The 20909-nt window shown below is 39.4% G+C and overlaps 1 protein-coding gene across 7 annotated transcripts in view; it reads left to right on the plus strand.

Annotated features, from left to right (window-relative positions):
• Positions 1–20909, plus strand: part of GRM1 (glutamate metabotropic receptor 1) — a 198477-nt gene that overhangs the window by 117302 nt on the left and 60266 nt on the right. For all 7 annotated transcript variants that reach the window (XM_042796093.1, XM_042796094.1, XM_042796096.1 and 4 more), the window contains exon 4: positions 9874–10109. In XM_042796093.1, coding sequence (XP_042652027.1) covers positions 9874–10109 — 236 coding nt within the window. The remainder of the gene's footprint in view (positions 1–9873; positions 10110–20909) is intronic.

Genomic DNA, 20909 nt, shown 5'->3' on the forward strand with positions numbered 1-20909 from the left:
CCCATAGTGTTCAGTAACTATTTGTGAAAATATTGCTTAATGAATTAATTATTCAAATTACTAATTAATTATTCATTATTTTTTTGGTTTGCAAGTGGTTCATGAACTGTTCATGAACTGTTCATTGCATACAACACAATGCTGTGTTGGTAGGTTACTCAAGTCTAATGATTTTACTTTATTTATTTTATGAAATCCTTAAAGTATTACTTGATTCTCTCATTGGAAAGGTTTAGGTGCTTATGCAATGCACTAGCATAGTATGAATTAGATATTTTCCATATCAACATATAATTTCAAATGAAAAATTTATGAATATTTGAGTGGGAATTATCTTATTCATAAATATTCACAGTAATCTGAATGCTCAAATATGCACAGAAAGTGAAAAAGAAAGGATGGCAGCTATGACCAGATTTAAAATAACTTGGGTAGAATCAGAAACAGCTGTCTATGGAAATATTCTTCAAATATATGTTAACTTTAATTAATAGCTTCACAACTTTTGTGATTTTATTATGGGTTTAATCATATTTCACCTTTTATTTTCCATTTTACTTGATCTGATGTTTTGAAGCCCATGTTAGTATGCTTTGGTATGGAATGGTTAGCAGGCTCTTATCTATGGCTACCAGTTCCTCTGCAGCCATGGTTTCATTGAGGGGTTATCAAAGCAATAAGCAGTTCCTGCATAAATATATGTTCAAAGGTTCAGTTTTCAAGCGTGAGTGTGAAAATAGCATTCCAGAAACCCTGTACAGGTATAGAAATAGGATATATGCAAATCAGTAGTAGGGACCTGATGCAAGATGTAGGATGTCCTCTTTAGATCTGCATATTTGGAATTTGATTTCCATTGAAAAAAGGCCTATAAACTCTGTGTATATTTCTCCTAATCATTATCATATGAGATGGTTACAGTAAGGGGTGGCTTGAGGGAATCACATAAGAATATAAACCACCAAAGGAAAATTCTGAACTATCCTATGAAAGTCAACATCTTGGAGAAATTTAAAGACTGTAATTCAAGGTATTTTTGAGATCAGCACAGTCTGTGAAAATGGAGAGGGAAATGTGATTTTTAAATGTTTCTCTATTTTCCTGTTGCTCAGCACCTCAACAAACCAACCAAATAAAGAAGAAAGGAAATGTGCTTCTCTTTTTTCTGCTTGAGCTTAAGGAAGATGTCTGTGAATTAATCGTTCAGAAAGTGCAACAAGTTCACATCCAAACATCCAGCAAGCTCTGCTGGAGTGGCATGGAGCAGAGGGCTGTGTGTTTACCTGTTCTCCTTCCTGTATGTATAGCCGTACCTTTCCATGTATTTCCCACATATTTCCCCTCCATATGGTATCTCTCTTTCCAGTCCTTTAGATCCAGCCATAAGACTTGAGTAGTTTGTGGTTGGCTGGAGCAGAGGTAGGGACCATTCTATTTGCCTTTATGTCTTTGCATGGTTTCACAGAAAAGACTTCAGTCTCTAAGACTTTCAGACAGGATGGAAGTCTTAACAAGAATATTTCTTTCTAACTATGCTCCCTGAAAAGGGACAGCAGTGGAGCTCTCCATGGCAGGCACTGCCTCTTATTATCCATATTCATTCTTTAGTGGAGTCTTCTTGCACGTAATTTGCAGCACAGCAGCAGCAAGGGGATGAAAAAAATCCCCATGAACTGGTACAGAGAAGCAAAGATAAACCTCTTTACTTTCAGGTTTGGGTGTATTAAGATGATGTTAAAAAACTTGGATTTGGCTGCACATAGTGGAGCCCAGGAGCACCTTATATGAGGCACAGTGTTATGATTAAAGCTTCCTATTTGTGTTTATTTAAAATCGGATACTCTCTTCCTCCCTCCACATGTGCTTTCATTTGGAAAAGATATTGCACTTTCATAATGCCTGATGTGAATTTCAAATATGCAGAGCAAGGATTCAATCCACTTGTCAGTCTGGGGTGAAAGCATATGTACACCCTTTGAAAAATCAGCTATTGCCTTAGAGAATATATGTATGGTTGCTGATTTTCCAAGATATGCACCATTGTGCACCCTTGAGAATGATAAAACCTTTCCTGCATAAAAACAGCAACTACATTTACAAAAAGCTGCACATGCCAAATGTGTCAAGAATCTTCACAGTAAAGACTCCCCAAGATAACGCCTGCATGATAGGCAGTTAAATTACATTATGTAAATTACATGCAAATATATGCACCGCATACGATAATTAAAACCTTCCTAAATACATATTTGCAAAATACAATCCATCATGGTCCATGAGGTTATAATCTACATTTTTTAAATGAACAGTGCAAAAACTGAAAATTCACAAAAAAAGTGAATGGTAATAATTTGAAACTTAATGACCTATTATTTATCAACTTAGGTTCTTACAGAGTGTCACTCATTCAAAAAAATCCACTGATTCCCTAAGTAAAAATTGGAAGCCCTTACCAACAATTTGTGCTTGTGTAAAATATAAAAACTAATGTGCTACTGTGACTGTGTGCCTTCAGTAATCATGGATGGGAAGTGAAAAATTGTGTATGCAACGTTATGAATCAGAACCTGGCAAGAACAAAAAATTTACTAAGAAATATGACAAAGCGCTTGCAGAAAGTAGCCTTGGCAATTATTTTTAAACTTCATCTTTCATTTTTTCTCAGAAAATAGCACCTCCTGTAGGACATTAAGAGTTCAAACCGTGATGAGTACATGTAGCTGTCTGAAAGGGAGCAGGGTTAACTGATAAATCATACAGGTCTCTTCCTGAGTCATCCTGGTGCTCTCTAGAGGTGTCCAGCCCAAATCCTGACCAGGTTTGACATGCTGTTCAATCTGTAGTCCATGGCAGGATTGCAACCCACAGTGGTATAGTAGCACCGTGTGAGTTAGGAGTCTAAAATCAGTAACTCCACAGTCTGGCACCAGATGCTCCTCTTGTACCTTCTCTTGAGCGTGGGGGAAATTGTCAAGGCAGCAATCTTCTGTCTCCCTTTTACTTTCCACTTCCCTCCCAGAAGGAGTTTCAGTGGTTTTATTCTCCAGCTTCCAGTGTGCAGAGCTGGTATTTCCATGATGCTTTCAGCTGATTTGAGTCAGGGCTGACCTATGAAGGTGAACAACTAGGAGAAATCTAAAGGCTGGAATTCAAGGTACATTTGAGCCCATCACAGTTTATGGGGAAAGGGAACAGGTACAAATCCCACAGTAGCTTGATGCCTGCTGAAAAATGCAGCTTGGGAAGGTGATGACTCCTGCCTGCCTCCATCTATGCCTGCAGGAGCAAAACTACTGGCCTATATCACTTTTTTTTTTTTTTTTTTTTTTTTTTTTTCTTTTAGGTGACAAGATTCAGTGAATTTGATTTTTCTAGTTTTAAGGAGGTTGGTCACTGCCCAGTAAGCTTCAGGTTATAGCATGACAGTATACAGCTTTACAGCCTGGTGTTGCCAGCAGTGAGATACAGGCTTATCTGTAGCCCTGAGACTAATCTCCTAAAATTGCCAGGATTTGTCACACATGTAGAAGTAAAACTATGCTTTTTAAGAATTCTTGGTTTGGCAACTGAGGAAAGCTCTCCCACCTTTCTGGGCAAGTATGTAATACTGCTGAATTAGCTGAACAAGTAAGTGCAAAAATGGCCTCTTGTTTATAAAGTTCAAAATAATGCCCATTAACAGTAACGATCAACACCTTTCAGCTGACATTGATGACTACTGGGATTGATTGATAATACATAAACCTAAGGAGGAAAGTCACTTTGCCAGTTGCTGACTTGTGAACATTGGACAGTCTCAATTTTCTTTACATGGCACCTTCTGTTTGAGGCATGTGTTATACAGACACTGAATATCTTTGGTGGAGTTCCTTATTACCCGAAAATAGGTCCATTCTCCTTCACAATTTACGAATTGTGTTGTTTCTTTCCAGTACATCATGCTGGCAAAATAAAGAACTTTTTTTAAAAAGTCTACTGCCAGAAGAGGGCAGCTAAGCAGCCAGCTACAATACTGTTTATGAATTACTCCGGGCCTGATTCTGCCTACTGTGCTCCTACCAAGCAGCAAACCTGATTTTTTTGGTGGAGCTGCCTATGAAATTATTCCACCTGCCACACTGGTACTTTCTGGGTTGGCTTTTTGCTGAGCTCTGAATTTCCATCCATTCTGTGAGAAGAGCAGGTGGGAGGCCATCACAGTTCTACAACTTCTGCACGCAGGCAGGAGAATCCGTGCTGAATTTTCCAGTGGGATGCTGTCAGGAAAAACTTTTATAAAAAGAGAAAATGAAATTTGCTGGCTTCCAGGTCTGACCAGCCCTGGAAATCCAGATCACTGACATTTATCAGAACTAAATAACAAATTATTTTAACTCCACTTATCACTATTTAGGGGTGTGTAGTGTTTTGAAATGCCTCTAAATAAGCAGTGTCTGACCACCACACTGAAAGATGGTTTTGTAAAAAGCACTTTCCAAGTAAAATGTCCAGTCATTTATTTATATAACCCAGAATATAATAATTGTCCTTAAAAATAAAGATATTGACATATATAACAAAATGGCATGACACTTCACTGAATGTTGAATTCTTTGAGTGGTGCTGTGCTCATATTTAAATCTATTAGAAGTTTAACATAACAGCAGGCCAGATGGCAGCCTTGAAAGCAATGGTAAGAAGGCATTCAGGACTGTGCTCTGTGGGGATGTATATTGACGTGACAAGGAAGGTATATTGACATGAGCTTTAGTTTTGTGGAAAGGAGAGAAAGGCAAGAATATAGACTTTGATCCTTTTGTGTGACAGTTATGGTCACCTGGTGCCCTGCTATCCTATCTGAGTGGGATAACTGCAGGGAACCTCTGTGAAGTTTGAAAGTTTGAAACTAGTGTTTCCAATTTACATGGGTATAGCTACATGTAAGATTGTTTTCAAAGCAGATAAAAATACCCACTAGCACAGCAACAGAACCTGTCCAAAAAAAAAAAAAGATGGAAATTATTTTCATCTGATTGATCTATTTGGTTTTATAATGACAAGAATATCTGCTGTAGGCAGAAAGATTATTGCCAGAATAATTCATTTAGCATTTATAAAAGGCTTTTTGCTCTTATTTTCTTTTATATATTTTATGACTTGGCCAATAGAGCAGAAAAAAAACAAGCAACCAAACAAAAACAACAACACAAAAAAACCCCAAACAAACAAACAAAAATAGCAAAACCTGCGTATCATGAATGCAAACTTCTTAAGAAAACATTACCTTAGCTAGTGCAAAGGGAATTGACAAAAACTGCCAGTGATGCATCCCTCCAGACAGAGGAGTATAAATCAGTTGCCCTCTACAGCTTTGATCCATCAGATCAAATCTTATAAGGGTTCTGTGACCAAATTGCCAGTCAGTGTCCATGCAGTCAGTGCCCATGACTGACAAACATGTTTCATTTTCTTTACCTGTGAAAAGATGCTACCTCCCACAATAATCACAAGGCATGTAGTCCTCAAACATTGGCATGTTTCCTTTTTGCATGTGTGTTTGCCTATTTGGAAAAAGCATTTGTAATAGTAATTCTCTGAGTGTTGTGCTGGGAAGCAGAGCAGAGCTGCTGCTGCATAGTTTAAGAGTTAAGTCCTGAGGAGATGAAAATAGAAAGCCTGATTGCTGGTTGTCTCATCAGCCCTTGTGAAAAGCAGCTGACAGTGTTCATGTTTGGAAGAAGAGAGGAAATTGGAAATCCATTACATTTCTCCCGGTGTTTCAGACACAAGAATATATGTGACTTCAGTTCAGAAAATATAGGGAGGCTAAAATGCTTAAGCCACAATTCAGAGATGTCTGTTGTCACACATTAACAGAATAGTAAACTGGTTAAGAAAAAAATAACTTTGTGTTTTCAGACTCAGTCTGTGATAATGAGAAATAGGACTTCTGAAGCTAGATGGGTAGCTATGGGATTTTTTTCCTTTCTTTCTGGTTTTCATTTGTGTCTGAATGCTGAAATTTGGATTTAGCATCATGAATGCCAGCCACCAGACTGGCACTTGGACCAAGAGTAGTTTGCAAAATATCAGTGACCATTTTGATTATGGTAAACACCACAAAACTGTAACAAAAGCAGATCTTTCTCTCCTAAGAGTGAGCAGAGTGGTTGCTAGTTTGACACCCACACACTTGTCCCTCCCTCACTGTTTCTGTTTTCACACTTTAAACCCCCTCACAGAGCTTCAGATCAACTGTTGCACAAGATACCTGGCATGTTTCGAGGCCCGACTGTCACACAAAACCTACAATGGGTGCACTCATCAGCGAAGGCAGTTCGGGTGACCAGTGTTCAGCCACCTCCTGAAGTCTGTAGTTGAGTGACAGAAAGATGGTTTTGCAAAAAGTGCTGTATGTGGTTCTACTTGCTACTCAGCAGGATGAAAGAAGGAAAGTAGGTGGAAAGTATTCAATTCTGACAACAAAAGAATAATATATGCTGACTTTTTAAAATGAGATTTAATTTTCCCGTTGAATCAGCTATTGGTCTTGTGATTCTGCCACTGACATGCACACTATCATCTGGACTTCAGTATCGTGCTGTTACCCAGCATTAGAAATGCCAGGTTTTTTAACACTGTCTTCTGGAACACTGTCCATCTATTCATATGACATTAAGGATGCACAGTTCCCAGATAATATTTTATATTTTTTCTTTCTTGCTTGCTTGCTTTTTTTTGTTGTTGTTGTTGTTTTGTTTTGTTTGTTTGTTTGTTTTTTGTTTGTTTTGTTTTGGTTTGGTTGTTTTGTTTTGTTGTTTTGTTTTGTTTTGTTTTAATATAAACACTAAAAAGGAATATAGACAGAGATTATAACAGGATTTTAGGCCTTTGATAATCCTCTCACGGCTGCTGGTAGGGCTGCACAGTACCCATAGGGCACCTTTCAGCACAGCCAGCCTGCAGCCATCAGGATGGAAGGGGTCCCCTAAGAGACCAAAAGGAGTCCTTTTTGCTTCACTGACTTCACTGAAAGTAGAGCAAAGCTCTCATATGAACTTTAACACGTATGAACTTTTTTCTCTGATTCCAGTGCCTTTTCTTCACATTTCGCTGCACACAGAACTTATCAGACAGATATAATAATTTGAGGAAGCTGAAGAAGGAATAAAAAACATTTGGGGCCAAAAAGAGACAAAGAAACTTTAGATGGCAATCTGTTTCAATTTAAGGGAACTTTTCCATCAACTGCCCTCGGAGAACTTGAAATACACTTTCTCTTGCCTTTGCAGAATTTCTCTGCTTTGCCTTCAGAGTGAATGTGGCAATATTTCAAACCAAATTTACAGGGGAGGGGAAATAAATCATTCTAATGTTTGGCTGGTAGAAATCCAAGCAGCAGAGAAACTACCTCCTTTCTAGAAAAAGTCTTGTAAAAAATGGCCTGATTTGCTTAATCTTTTCAACTCACTAATGTTTCTGCTTTAGTCTACAGTTTGCAAGCCATAAACATTGTAACAAATAATCAAGTACTTATGCAATTAGGACTCAATTACTTATGTTGCAAGAGTGATCTCTTGATTGTTTTTCCCCCACATAAGAAGAAATATATATTGTGACTTTTTCTCTGCTCTGGTGCTAGTTTACCTCTTGAATTATGTAGAATACAGAAAGTTCATTCTCATGGTTTTACCTTTGCAGGGTTACCTAGACTGTGGTCTGTCGTGAGGCAGTCAGGTTGCATGGCACATTTTACTATCTACCCCCAGCATATGGGCAAGTGAGGAGTGGGGGGATGCAGAGAGGATGACCTGTGGCTTCTTTCCCTGTCCAAAACTCTAGGCAGTCTAGTGAGGCAGGGAGCAGGGATGGACAAATTGTGGCTTTTGAACTCTGTGTGCTCCCATGGCAATTCAAGTGCAGGTGTCGGGCCAAGGTTGTGCCACGTGGTTATCATTCGGGCTATACTGGCACAAGGGCAGGAGCTGGGTTCCCTGCGTTGCTGGCCATGGGAAGAAGTGACCCAGCAGGTGTTGCTGGGTTCAGCCCGGCAGAGAGTCACTTTGGGGTGTCACACCATGCCCACCCCCATTCCACAGTGGGGTTCTTCAGCCATCGCTGTGTCCCTCCTGTGATCCACTCCCTGCTCCTCCCTCTGCTCTCCACTCTCATACCACATGTGAAATGCAACACGCACACATGTGTATCTCATGGTGCTTGGCTATATGAAGATACTGGTTAGTGGTTTGTAAGCTCAGAAATTTTGGGCAGTTCTACTGCGAGGCCTTGGCAATGGGGGGAAACAAAGAAATCCTGGCTTAAAGGTGCCATGTGGTGCCATATCAAAGTATAGTTTTGTGAGTCCCCAGGCTCAGGTTGAAAGGAATCTGTTGATCACTCAGTCAGTGGGCTGCCAGGTATTAAATAGCTTCCTGTAATAGAGGCTTGGGTCGTGTGTCCCATATGGAAAATATTCCATGGTCTTTTCTGTATTTCCATGGAGAGCTGCCATATTTTCCCCAGGTTCCTACAGCACAGCTGCAGCAGTTACTGTGAGTGTCAGCTAAACCATGCAGCTGTTCAGTCTGGTGGATGGGGAACAGAGACTCACATGTGCCCAATGCATAGTCACTTTACAGCTGTTTGACTAGGACTGTGACAGAGCCTGCTGCTTCAAATCTTGTCTGTTTTTCACTGTGGGGTCTCGGGTACATCTATGCTCATACATGCGCTCAGCTGGTATGTTCTGCACCTTGATGCTCTTCTCAAGACTGTGTGTAAGAGACTCCTAACAAGGACCTCTTTCAGTCTGTCAGGAGTTCAGGATGCAAGCCTCTTTGGGTGAAACAGAGACTGCTCTCATAGTGGTCAATCACATTTTTCCTTCATCTGTCTCCTTTTCACAGCAGCAGTGCTGCTGATTTGATTCTGAGTGGCTAGAGCTAGATCTGAGGTGCCAGAATAATCTATTTCTCTTATGTCATGCCCAACATATTAAAATTAATCAATGGCTGACTTATATTTGCACTTAAATTAGACTATAATAGCACTGTTCTTAGGGGACCCTAATAAGAACTGGAGAATGACACTAAATCAATGGACTTCTTGTTAAAAGAACTAAACTAAAACTTATACATTAAGCCCAGTGGACATTGTTCAAACCTGTTAAAATAGACTTTCCATGAAATAATGTTATCAAGAAGGAGTTTTATCTTCAGATTTTTAAAAGTATCTCTTAAATGAATTAATGGAGAAATAAAATAGAAAGTCTTGTCTTTTTTTTGTTAAAAAAGAAAAAAAAAAAAAAAAAAGGAGAAAAAGCCCCAACATGTTATCACAAATCCCATACAGTGTAAGAATAGCAGGTGGTTTTCTTTTTAGTTTGGTCAACTTTATCAAGTATTCTTATTCCATTCTCTTCCAACACAATACATTTCTTGCTTTATGCTTGATTTGAATTATGCTTCTAGCTGTAAGATGCATGCTGTGATATTTTCTGCAAAACACCCAGGATCCTGGCTCAGTTTCGTTTCCATCAATATTAATTCTTCCAGTTTCCACCCCTTACAGGACAGCCTAAATGAAGCAGAATCTCTTCAGTCATAAAGACATCACACCAGAAGCTATGCCCAAAAACCCTTCCCAGAGGGACAAGGATAAATCCTCCTAATTCCAGATGAGTTAATGAGGACTCTGCATGAAATGACTCAGACTGCTCATTACAAGTTCCATCACTATGCTTTCTTCTTTCCCACTCTACCTGAATTTTAGACGTAGCTTTAGATTTCCCCTTAATGACTTGCTTCCAAGGATGCTCACCTGCCTTTGGCTGCTTGCTTTTTCAAAACAAGCTTCCTGTCCTTGTGTAATAAGTGGGGTTTTGCCTCTTTTCAGTGACGGTTGGGCAGACAGAGATGAAGTCATTGAAGGTTATGAACCTGAAGCAAACGGAGGCATCACTATCAAGCTGCAGTCTCCAGAGGTCTTGTCGTTTGATGACTACTATCTGAAGCTGCGTCTGGACACCAACACCCGCAATCCCTGGTTTCCTGAGTTCTGGCAGCACAGATTTCAATGCCGCATCCCAGGGCACCCTCTAGAGAATCCCAACTTCCAGAAGAACTGCACTGGTAACCTGTCAACTATTTTCCTGTTTGAATCTGTGCTCTGGCAAAAATTTGTCTGGGCATTTTTTTTTTTGTGGGTATTGTTATTGTTGTTGTTGTTATATGTATAAATCACTGGTGAGACATGCTAATCCCAAACTGTACACATATGAAGCCCAACTGTGGCAGGAGCATGTCTGGCACTGGTTGCACAGTCTCCTCTCAATTTAGTTCTGCTCTGTTATACAGTGACTTGTTCCCTTTTCATGTTTCAGGGCTATGCTGAGGCTGACAAGAGCGTCCAAGTTTGTAATGTGGCTTGTAAAAAATAAGTAAACTTTACATTTTAGCAAAAATAGGAACAAATTAAAAACTTTTTTTTCTCAAAGTCAGCTTTTCAGTTCAGCTGAATAATCAGGAAATTCATAGAAAATATTATAGCAGAGAACAAATTTTAAGGAAAATTGACAAGTCTTAAAATTGGGCAGTCATCTGCTTTACCCTTTCTTTTCTTCAACCATTAAAATATTTATAGTTTGTTTACACTATGTAGCACTCATATGAAAAACACGCTGTCCTACAGATAGAAGTATCTTTCACCTCAGCAAGAGAAGTATATCTGTGCATAGACAGGTTTTATCTTCCATGGCATAATCTGAGAAGATAAACTAAAATGTTGCAGTAAGATTAAATTTATTAGTAAACTGAGTGAGAGGTGGTCACTTGCTGTAAAGTACTTGCTGAAACATTTTTGCAAATTTTTTGTTTGTAGTTTGTAAATATTTAATTTCTAATCAAAAAAAAAGTATATTCTGACAGTAAGGAAGTTACTCCATTACAAACAAAGCTAATGAAGCCTGGCTTCCCATGGGTTTCTGTCCTATTCTTTATATCTTCACCTCCTCTATCCTGTAGCAGTTGGTCTTCATGTGCTCCCTGAGCTGAATTCCCATAGTGTTCCTAGTTCTTCCCTTCTCCACCACTAACACTTTTTAACAACAGCTTCCACATTACCTTTTGTTTCCCCCTAGTTCTCTTATTAACAGCTGTGACATATCACCAAATACTGTCACTGACTCAAAATTGGCCGTATGTGCCAACTGGCAGACAGGCTGACCCATCTGGGTGCTGAGGGGCAAATGGCAAGCCAGATACGCTAATTAAATGTTGAGGTTATACTGATAGTTTTTCCTCAAAGGAGTCATTAACTTTGGATTCTACCAAAATGTTGATTTATGGTATATATATTTAATTGGCTTCGAGACTGCTTCAGCTCAGACAAAGGAGTTAATATAGGCCAACAAGGGCAGAAATTACTAAGGAGAGGTTGAATGATGGATACACAGTGAAAATGCATAGACTTCTTTCTTAAGAAAGGAAGCTTAAAATTGCTTTTTTTTGTTCATTCCATTCATATAAATAAATTTCATGCTGATATTCTATAAAAAGGTCTTGTTTCTGAGGAATCTCAGCAGCTGTTGTAAACACAAATATTTTGTTATCAAGCCTCTGTTTGGTTATGAAACTTAAAACTTTAATCTGAACCAGCATTGTCATCCTCCATCTGCTGCATCAAAGGCAAATATCAGGTGATGAGTTCAAAATGCCCAAAATGGAGTACTTCTACACAGAATATATAGATAGGTTTTCAGAAAGTGCTGTAGGCTAAAATTGTATTTGAGCCAAAAAGCAGTTAAACAAATTCATAGAAGAAAACCAGTAATGGCTGTTTTATGGAAAACAAAACAAAACAAAACAAAACCCCATAAACAAATAAACAAACCAAAAAAAAAAATCCCAAACCAACCAAACATAAAAAAAAGCCACAAAAACCAAAACACCCCAAACTGGCTCAGGATATCCCAGGGTTGAAGCCACTGGACATTGGAGAAGGTGTAGCAGAGGTATCATTGCATGCTTGACCTGGTTTTCTGTGCTTCTCAGGTATCAGAGACAGAAAGCACTATGTTCTGATAGTACTAGTGAAACACAGAAACGTTTGTCTATATTGGTAGACTCTGACAGTTAATAGTCACAATTCAGGCTCTCAAACGTCTTTTCCTCCTCTAAAAAGCTGTAAGATTTTGCATGAATCTTCAAAATGTGCAATACTTTTTAGACTTTTCTGAAAAGCAATGACCTCTTAAATTTAGTGGTGAATCACTGATAACCCTCAGGCTTATCACACACAACTAAGAAGTTCATAAATGTCTCAAATCACCAAAGGGAAGCACCACAAGCTATCTATTCCTAATAATGGCATATCTACAGAATCAAGAGACCTTCATATCCCTAGTGAGTCTGGGGGCAATAAAATATCATATTTATTTTCCTTTGACTGCACAGAGCTGACTGGTAACTGTCTGGCACCACCAGAGCTTTCTGTACACATGTCTTTATATGACCTTTCTGCAGGGTTAAGAATGTCACCTCAAATATTAACAGCTTCAAAGCTTGCTGGTAGAGCCTTTCTCTTCAAGGAGGTCTAGTATGACAGTACAATAAACTGGCTTCTTTACATCTCACAAGTTTGGAGACAGACCTTTTCATAAACTCTTTGTAAAAAAAGGAATTTGAATTTCCTCCTCCCTCCTTCACAAAGTATCTCCATGCACAAATTTGAAGGAGAAAATCCATGCTGCTCAATAAATAATAGGCACTAGTAATTGAAATCCATTAAAAGTGCCAATAGATGAAGTTCTGACTTCTTTGTGGTACTACAAATTTAAGTACTGTTGTTACTACTGCATCATCCCAGGAAAATTATCAGTATTCAATATCAGCATCAAGCACCTTAAGTCCATTATATCTAAGAGCTTTCACTCTTATCTCACAGTATTCCATCAATATTCTTGTAACAAGGTACATAGGATCCTGCATTATGGAAAAAGCTGGGTCCCCCGTGGTCCCAAGTATCCATGCACATTATTAGCATGAGTTGTGGCTATCTCTGGGTCCTGTTCTGTTCTGAATTCCACAAGTACACTGGTAATCCTTACTGAGAACAAAGCACACTTATACTTTGGCAGTAGACTGATCAAGTTCATCTTCCATGTCTGAAGAGTTAACATCTCAGGAAACTATCTAATGAAAAAGAAAGCCAAGGAGAAAAATACTTGTGATATTTAGGGTAGGATAATGTATCTAAATTTACCCAGCAGTGGGTTGCCTAGGAGTAGCCATAAACAAAACAAAACAAAACAAAAAAAAAAAAAAAAAAAGAAAAAGCAGTGTTGTTCTCCAAATATCTTATTTAAAAAGATTCAGAATACTTGGTCCTAATCATTTTGAAAAGGAGATTAATTACAAAGTTTGTATTTGAGAATCTTCAATTACTGCCTGCCCAGTATAATTTGCTCATATACAAACTAATCACTTTATTGAGTGATTTATTCAGAACTGCCACTGGAATGTGAAGTTCAATTTTTAGCATTTGTGGATAGGCAAGGACTTCTCTTCAAGAAATTACAGCTGCTGCATTTGCAGTTTCTCACACTCCGTTATTGTTGAGTCAGCACTAGCCTGGGATTGCAGGCTCTCTGCAAAGCAAGGGAAAGCCAGTTCCTAGAAATCCTCCTTCCTTGATGACAAGAATTACTGCTTGAATTCCCTCATTTGGTAACTGAGAAAATGGATGTTGTCCTTCTAGAATTCTCGTGTTATACTGAGCTCTGAATGTATATGCGTATTTTTTGGGAAAAAAAAAAATCTATCTGGTCTAAGCACTACGGGGAGGAAGCAAGTCCAGGTGTGTTCTATTCTGTGAAGTCTGTGGCATGCCTAACAGTTGGCTACATTTTCAGAATAGCTTATCTGAATGTATTAGGACTGTATGGAAGTAGCACAAATTCTTGGGAAGAGAAGACAATCATCAAGAGTTTTGCAGTGACTGCTCTTTTGGATCATCCCTTCTTGCAAAAATTAAACAACTTACTTTTCCCACTTCAGTGGCAGCCAAATGAGTGGGAGCTATTTTTGACTCATTCCTTGATAATGTTGTAGCCAAATGCCTCTCATAAGGCAATGCCTCTCTCCCTTTCCCCCCTCCCTGCTTTCTTCCTCTTTTTGTCTCTCTCTGATATAGGAGATATTCTTCCTCAACACAACAGGATTGAAGTCTAGAAATTTTCTTATATGTAGGTGTATTGGATCTGGCTGGGATGGAGTTAACTTTCCCCATAGCAGCCCTCATAATGCTGTGCTTTGTATTTGTAGCTAGAAGGGTGTTGATAACACATCAGTGTTTTGGCCACTGCTGAGTGGTGCTTGCACAGTACAGAGGCTCTCTCTCTAACCCCTGGCCCCCTTCAAAGACCAGTAGGCTAGGAGTGGACAAGAGGTTGGGAGGGGACATAGCCAGGACAGCTGACCCAAACTGACCAAACTTTCCCTACCATATGATGCCATGCTCAGCAATAAAAGCTAAGAGAAATGGTGGTGGGGGGCACATTCATTATTAAGGCATTTGTCTTCTGAAGCAACCGCTACATACTGAGGGCCTGCTTCCCAGGAAGTGGCTGGACATCACCTGCTGATGGAGGTAGAGAGTAAATCTTTTTGTTCTCCTTTGCTTCTGTGCATGGCCTTTACATTTATTTATTAAACTGCCTTTATCTTGACCCATGAGTTTTTAATTTCCCTCCCTTATGCTGAGGAGGGGGACTGAGTGCCTTGATGGGAACCTGCCAGCCAGCCAAGGTCAACCCACCACAGTAGAAAAGAGGTATTTGTTTATGACCATTCTTCTGTAGTTTCCTTGATATCTAGCAGGTCAAAACCACTTCCAGTACAGAATTCTTCTTAAACTGTCCATACCACTAAGATGTCCTGCATCTCTGCTTGGCTGCCTGACTCACTGTGAAGGTCAGAACTTTACACCATTCTTTGTGACCTTCAGATGAAAAGTCAGAACAGAGCAGACCATTTCAATACTAAGAGAAAAAAAAACTGTTTCTGAATTTCAGATACTAAGAAGCTATGTAACTCAGGATGGACCTGATATTAAGTTCCCTTAGCACATGACCTCAGGTGCTGCCCCAAGCAACAGTCACAACTTGTCTCAGTTCATCAGACAACTGAGCCTTTTCCACATCTTGGAGATTGTACAGAGGTTGTATGCTGACAGCAAGATTAGGTAATAGACTGTATATCAGGCATCGGAGTTCATATACTCTTCCAATGGTTCTGTAGGATGTTTTTGCCTCCCTGATCTGATACAAATAGCCTGAATGGAAATGTTTTTCTCACCAAAAAACTACAGTGAAAAATATTTCTCTGTTGGACTTGGTGAACTCACATAGGCCAGAATTAAATGCAAGTCACACTCATGCAGAAATAGTGTAGAACTCAGTGCAGTGCAAACACTCGTATGGAGGTCTAACTGATCTTTTACAGAATGCCTTATTCACCTCCTGACAGATAATACAATGGCTGTAGTTTATGTAAACTGGGTGGGATGAGTACTCTTCTGCACCACAAGAGACAGTTACGAAATTGGTTATGGAACTGATGCAAACATCAGATTATGCTCACAGCAGTTCATCTGCTGGGACAACAAAATACATTGGCAGGCAATCAGCACAGACATTTTCCAACATAGTGAAGTGGAACAAAGTGGGCAATTCATGATTCATTCATCGATTCAGCTGATCTTTGGGGAGAAAGATTATTTGTCAGTGGATGTATTTGTGGCAGACAAGAACAAGAAATGTAGATTTCTGTTCCAAAGAAGGTCACAGTCCAAGTTCCCTGTAGGATTCTTACTCATACCTTGGTCATGCCAGAAGGATTACTTTTTCTGCTAATTCCCATTTTGATCTCAGAGAACTATAAACAATAAATGTTCGTGCAGCCAGAGTCACAGAATCACAGAATCACTCAGTCTGGAGGGTAGCTCAGGAAGACTGTAGTTCAACCCCTGGCTCAAAGCAGGGTAGGCTATGAATTCAGGCCAGGTTGCTCAGGGTTTTATTCAATGGGGCCTTGAAAGCCTCCAAGGATAAAGGTGCCACAGCATCTCTGGGCAACCTGTTCCACTGCTTGAATGTGAAAAGTTTTGCCTCTTATCCAGTCTGAACGTCTCTTGTTTCAAGTTATGCCCATTGTCTCTTATCCACCCACTATGCTTCACTGTGAAGAACTTGTCTCTTTCTTCTCAATAACCAACCCATAGGTATGAGGGGCTGTTATAAGGTTCCCAGGCAGATACCTCTTCTCCAGGCTCAACAACCCAAGTCCTTCAGCCTGTCCTCAAAGGGCAAGGACTGCAGCTCCAGAACATCTTGTTGGCCCTCTGCTGAATATGCTCCAGGTTATCAATGTATTTCTGTATTGGGGGTTCACAAACTGTATGAGTATTCTAGATACACCTTGTTGAGTGCAAAGTAAAGGGTGGTGGTAGTGTGGTGGTAATTACATGCCACAGTCACTGGCTGTGCTGTCAAAACAATCCGAGATGCTGCTTGTCTTCATTCCTGCCAAGGATCTGTATGGCCACCATATTCTTGTGTCAAATTTGGTCCTAAGAAGTTGTATCTTTTCGCATCTTCTTTCTGCATCAGCAGACTAGCTCAGAAAGAGGACATAAGCTTTCATCACACCTAAGTAGTTCTGGATGTCCACGTAAATCTTCATAGCATGTCAAATCATGGGCAGAACATAATAATGATAGCAGAAAAGAGCTTGTGAGGAAGACAAAATAATCCAGAAAAGGCTTTTATGCTTTGGTATAAATAATACAAAGTCATACTTCTTGAGACAAAAATTGCAGGCTTTATAGATTATTTTGTCACTGTAAAGACCTTGAATCATTCACTTTGCTTGGTATAGGCATAATCTGAAAGAGATGTGGAGCATGGTGCAGAGGTGTTTTAGATATCAGAGACCCACACAGTAACATATGGGAAGAGCAGGGCAGTGTTATATGAACATATCAGTACAAGTACAAGAGTAGTATAGTTATGTCTGTGGGATATTATATCCAAGCTACTAAATCAAATCATTTCAATAAGTGCTTCCAGAGCCATTTTGACTTTTTTGACTCTAGTTAAGATTTCTCTGAAAAACCATAACTAAGTGTTTTCCACCATTATCATCCACTCATTAAAAAGAAACTGGTTTTATCTCATCCAGACACAGAGTCCGTATGGTTTTAGTGAGTTTGTTGAGTTTTTTCTAACACAGGATAAAAATGTCTTTTTAGATCTACAGTCTCTGCTCATGCCTGTCATGATGTTTGTTTTCCTGTATTTGTCTGTAAAGTTCTCCTTGATTGCATCACTTATAGCACCAGATAGGAAGACAGAAGACTGATGGCTAGAAGACTTATTCCCATCCTCAGACAGTTTTGTACTTGGCTAATGCATTTTTCAGACTATGTCCAGTCCACCAGTAATGTAGTTCAGTGCTTCTCTTAAAGATTTTTTTCTAATGACCCATCTTAGTTTTGATGAATTTATGTGAGTTAACGTGGGGCTTTCATTTTCTCATGTCAGTGGACAAAGCACTCCAGGACGTGTACTTTGTTTTTTTCTACAATTTTCTGAAAGGGTGAATGCATTTCCAGTGAGAGTTGATCTGAGTGGTTCTCAGAGTATTTCAGGTTATGTCGTGAGTTGGACAAATTAGATCCAGCAGATGTTTTTAGGGCTCATTCTGCTGTGTCAGAAGTGCTCATAGGTGCTTCTCTGATAATATTCCCTCAGTCTCAAAATTTGCAAGGCTCCCCCATGGAGCACCTGTCCCATGAGACTTTGCATTAGCAGAAGAACTTACAATAGGAGCTCCTTTCACTACAATACATCAGAAAAATTAATCAGAAGACAATAACCTGAATGCACACTCTGCCAGGTCAGTCTCTGATTGTAAATCACCTTTGCAGCATATAGGAGACACATTCATAAGCTTTTGAAGAAGGAATCAAGCTACTGACATGCCATGACTTCTTCAAGATGTATTGTACCTTATGTATCCTGTGACTCACCCTCCCTAACCCCTGCTTTAGATTCCCATTATATACCTAAGTCCTTGTGGTAGAGAAGGAGCTGATTCCTGTGTTACTTTCTTTGTCCTTAGTATGAGGCAGGAGATCCTAGAATTCATCCCACAGTGGTGATGAAACTGAGCTCAATTTCCTGGGCACCTAGAATGGAGATTATTAGGGTCAACTTGTCTGAAAGAACTCTAGTTGCTACACTTTTTAGTAAAGGCTTTTTAACAGCAGATAAGACAGAAGACCTGCAGTCTCATTTTATTTCCCAGACAAGGTTACAGACAGATTTTAAGGCTTAAAGAAGAGGAAGATTAATAATGTGCTTATCTGTGATAAATCATATGAATTATTCTGACAAGATATTATCTATGGCCAAGTTTTTGTTCATTTGCTTCTAGCTTCTTATTTCTGTGTTTGGAAGAAAACAGCTACATTTATCTAACCTTTTTGTACTTCCAAAAACACTTTTAAACCAGGCTGTCAATCAAAATACAATACCAATAAATATTTTTCTTCTTTGGGAATCCATGAAAAAACGAGACCACAGTCAAATAAAGGAAAGAAGCCATATACATATACCTTCATAAACAGCATAGAGGACAATTTGCAAAACTTATACATATTGCAGCAGTATATGACAAAAGTTTTCTGAATCTAATATTTACAGCTACATTTTCCATTGTGAGTTTTAACAGTCAAAGTTTCTTCTTTTGGGATTAAAACAATCCTTGGGTAGGATTGTGACATTCAGCCTTCAAGACTGATGGTGCAGCGAAGGAACAGGATACGTGAATCGTGCCCCCTTGTGCCTCCTTGGGGCTCCTGTCTCTGGTTCCTGGATAGCAACCAGGGCACTCCTGGCTGCTCAGACTGTCACAGGTGCTTTGAACTTCTACCAGAAGTGTGGTGAGGACAAAAGCACACAGTTAAAACGAATTTACTTGTTCCTATAAATCAATTGTCTGTGCAGGTCACGCATCAGAACAATTAACCTAGATATACATATGTAACCAAATCAGTAAGCAAACCAGATTAAATAACACAGGTAGCTGATCTGAAAACAAGTTCAGCTGCCTTCTGTCAGCGTTCCTGGTCTTTTATTAGATAATATCTTTCCTTTCCTCACTTAACTGTAGGTAGAAAGTCTTTAAACTCAGCTTGCAATTTTACAGGTTGTCATTACTGGCAGTATTACCCCATGAATACAGGTGCAAAGGAGATATAGTAGAGGCTAACGTGTAGGCACAAACCCACACATTCACACATGTCTAGCTGCAGCCCAGAGATACCCTTTATGCATAAGGATATTTTCTGAAAAATAGCCAGTAGAGTTCTTAAAATAAGTGGGTTCCTCTTAAGAGATCTTGGGCAAGCAGTGACATAAAGAACAATAAATGATGAGCCTGAGCAGTAAAACTTGAACCATACAAACCACAAACTTTCCTAGTCAGAATAAGCTGTATTGGTACCCATAGGGAGAATAATCTGGTTGAAGCTGTGTGCTCCAAATAGTAGCACTGCCAGAATAAACTTCTGGTTTTCCACTCACACCGGGAGGTCTTGGGGGAGCACAGAAGTCTGCTAGTTTGGAGGGAACTAAGAAAATATAATGAAAGCTGTTACTGCAGCTAGGCTGGGCTGCTGGCCGAGCCAGAGAGAGCCACTGCAGCAGAACAAGGTGCAAGACAAGATGATTTCCAAAGGTTTTCTTTTCAGAGTTTTGAGATTCATATAATAGAAAGCAGCTTTGGAGGAACCTGTAAGTTCGAACCTTTAATTTAGCTCTGGATTCAGGCTCAGCTCTATAGGAATAGAAAATAAAGGCTGTTCTCTTCAAAGCAGTAGCACTCTACACATCATGCTATGAAGTGTACTGTCTACTTTCTGCAAAGGCCAGTTTACTCTGCCTGTTTTTCGAGGTTCATTTTGTCTAAAACTTCAAATCACAAGCACCCATTTTCTTGTGAGATCTCAAGTACTTCAGTAGTTTGGGTTTGTCTGGTCTGGATGGCCCTTTTTGTCTGTGCTGTCACATTTGGCTATACCGAGGAAAAAATGAGGTATGCTAAAATGAATGCTTTTAAAATTCTTTCAGATCTGAAAGAATTCTGCTACTGTATTTCTGTTGCATTTAATGTGTGAATAAAGATTAGGGCCACTTATTTTATCTTCTGATTTGCTTAGCTCTAGTTTGCTGCTAATCAGCGATGCATTGTCCTCATTCAAATGTCATTCAGAAGCTTCTAATCTTAGCTTAGCTTTAAAATGAATCTTTTCTATGATACCGTACTTGAACACAGCTTTGGGCATATGCCCAGTTAAGGGGAAAATAAAGTGGATCTTTGTGATCTGTGTATTTGCAATTAATTTATTGCATATTACAAGGGTTACAAGGGAACATTTGGATCCTCCTAACAATCATTTGACAACTACACTTAATTTAAACCAAAACCTGTGAGTGTGCTCTGTTAAATTATAACATGGTCCAACTGGGCACTAGTTAGGGTGGCTGAGGCCACTTTGCTGCTCAGCTTTAGATCAGCTGCAGTAGCTGCCCTTGACCCTGGGAAGCTGGAGGAGTCTCCAAGAGCAGCGGGGCTGCAGGGCTGCTGCCTAGTCTGGGCATGCAGCAATTACTCACGTGGCACGTGTGAAATCCTCCCCATCAGCAGGCAACCATGTGGTTCCAGGAAGCGAATCCTTCGGACAGAGGGTTTCTTCCGTGAAGATGTGGTGTATATATATAAAAAAAAAAAAAAAAAAAAAAAAGCAACCAAACAACGCAAAACCAACAGTAAACTTGGCAAAGGAGAAATGTGGAGGGAGATTTATAC

This window comes from Tyto alba, unplaced genomic scaffold, assembly GCF_018691265.1.
Source record: "Tyto alba isolate M040663 unplaced genomic scaffold, T.alba_DEE_v4.0 Super-Scaffold_22, whole genome shotgun sequence".
NCBI classification, from domain to species: Eukaryota; Metazoa; Chordata; class Aves; order Strigiformes; family Tytonidae; genus Tyto; species Tyto alba.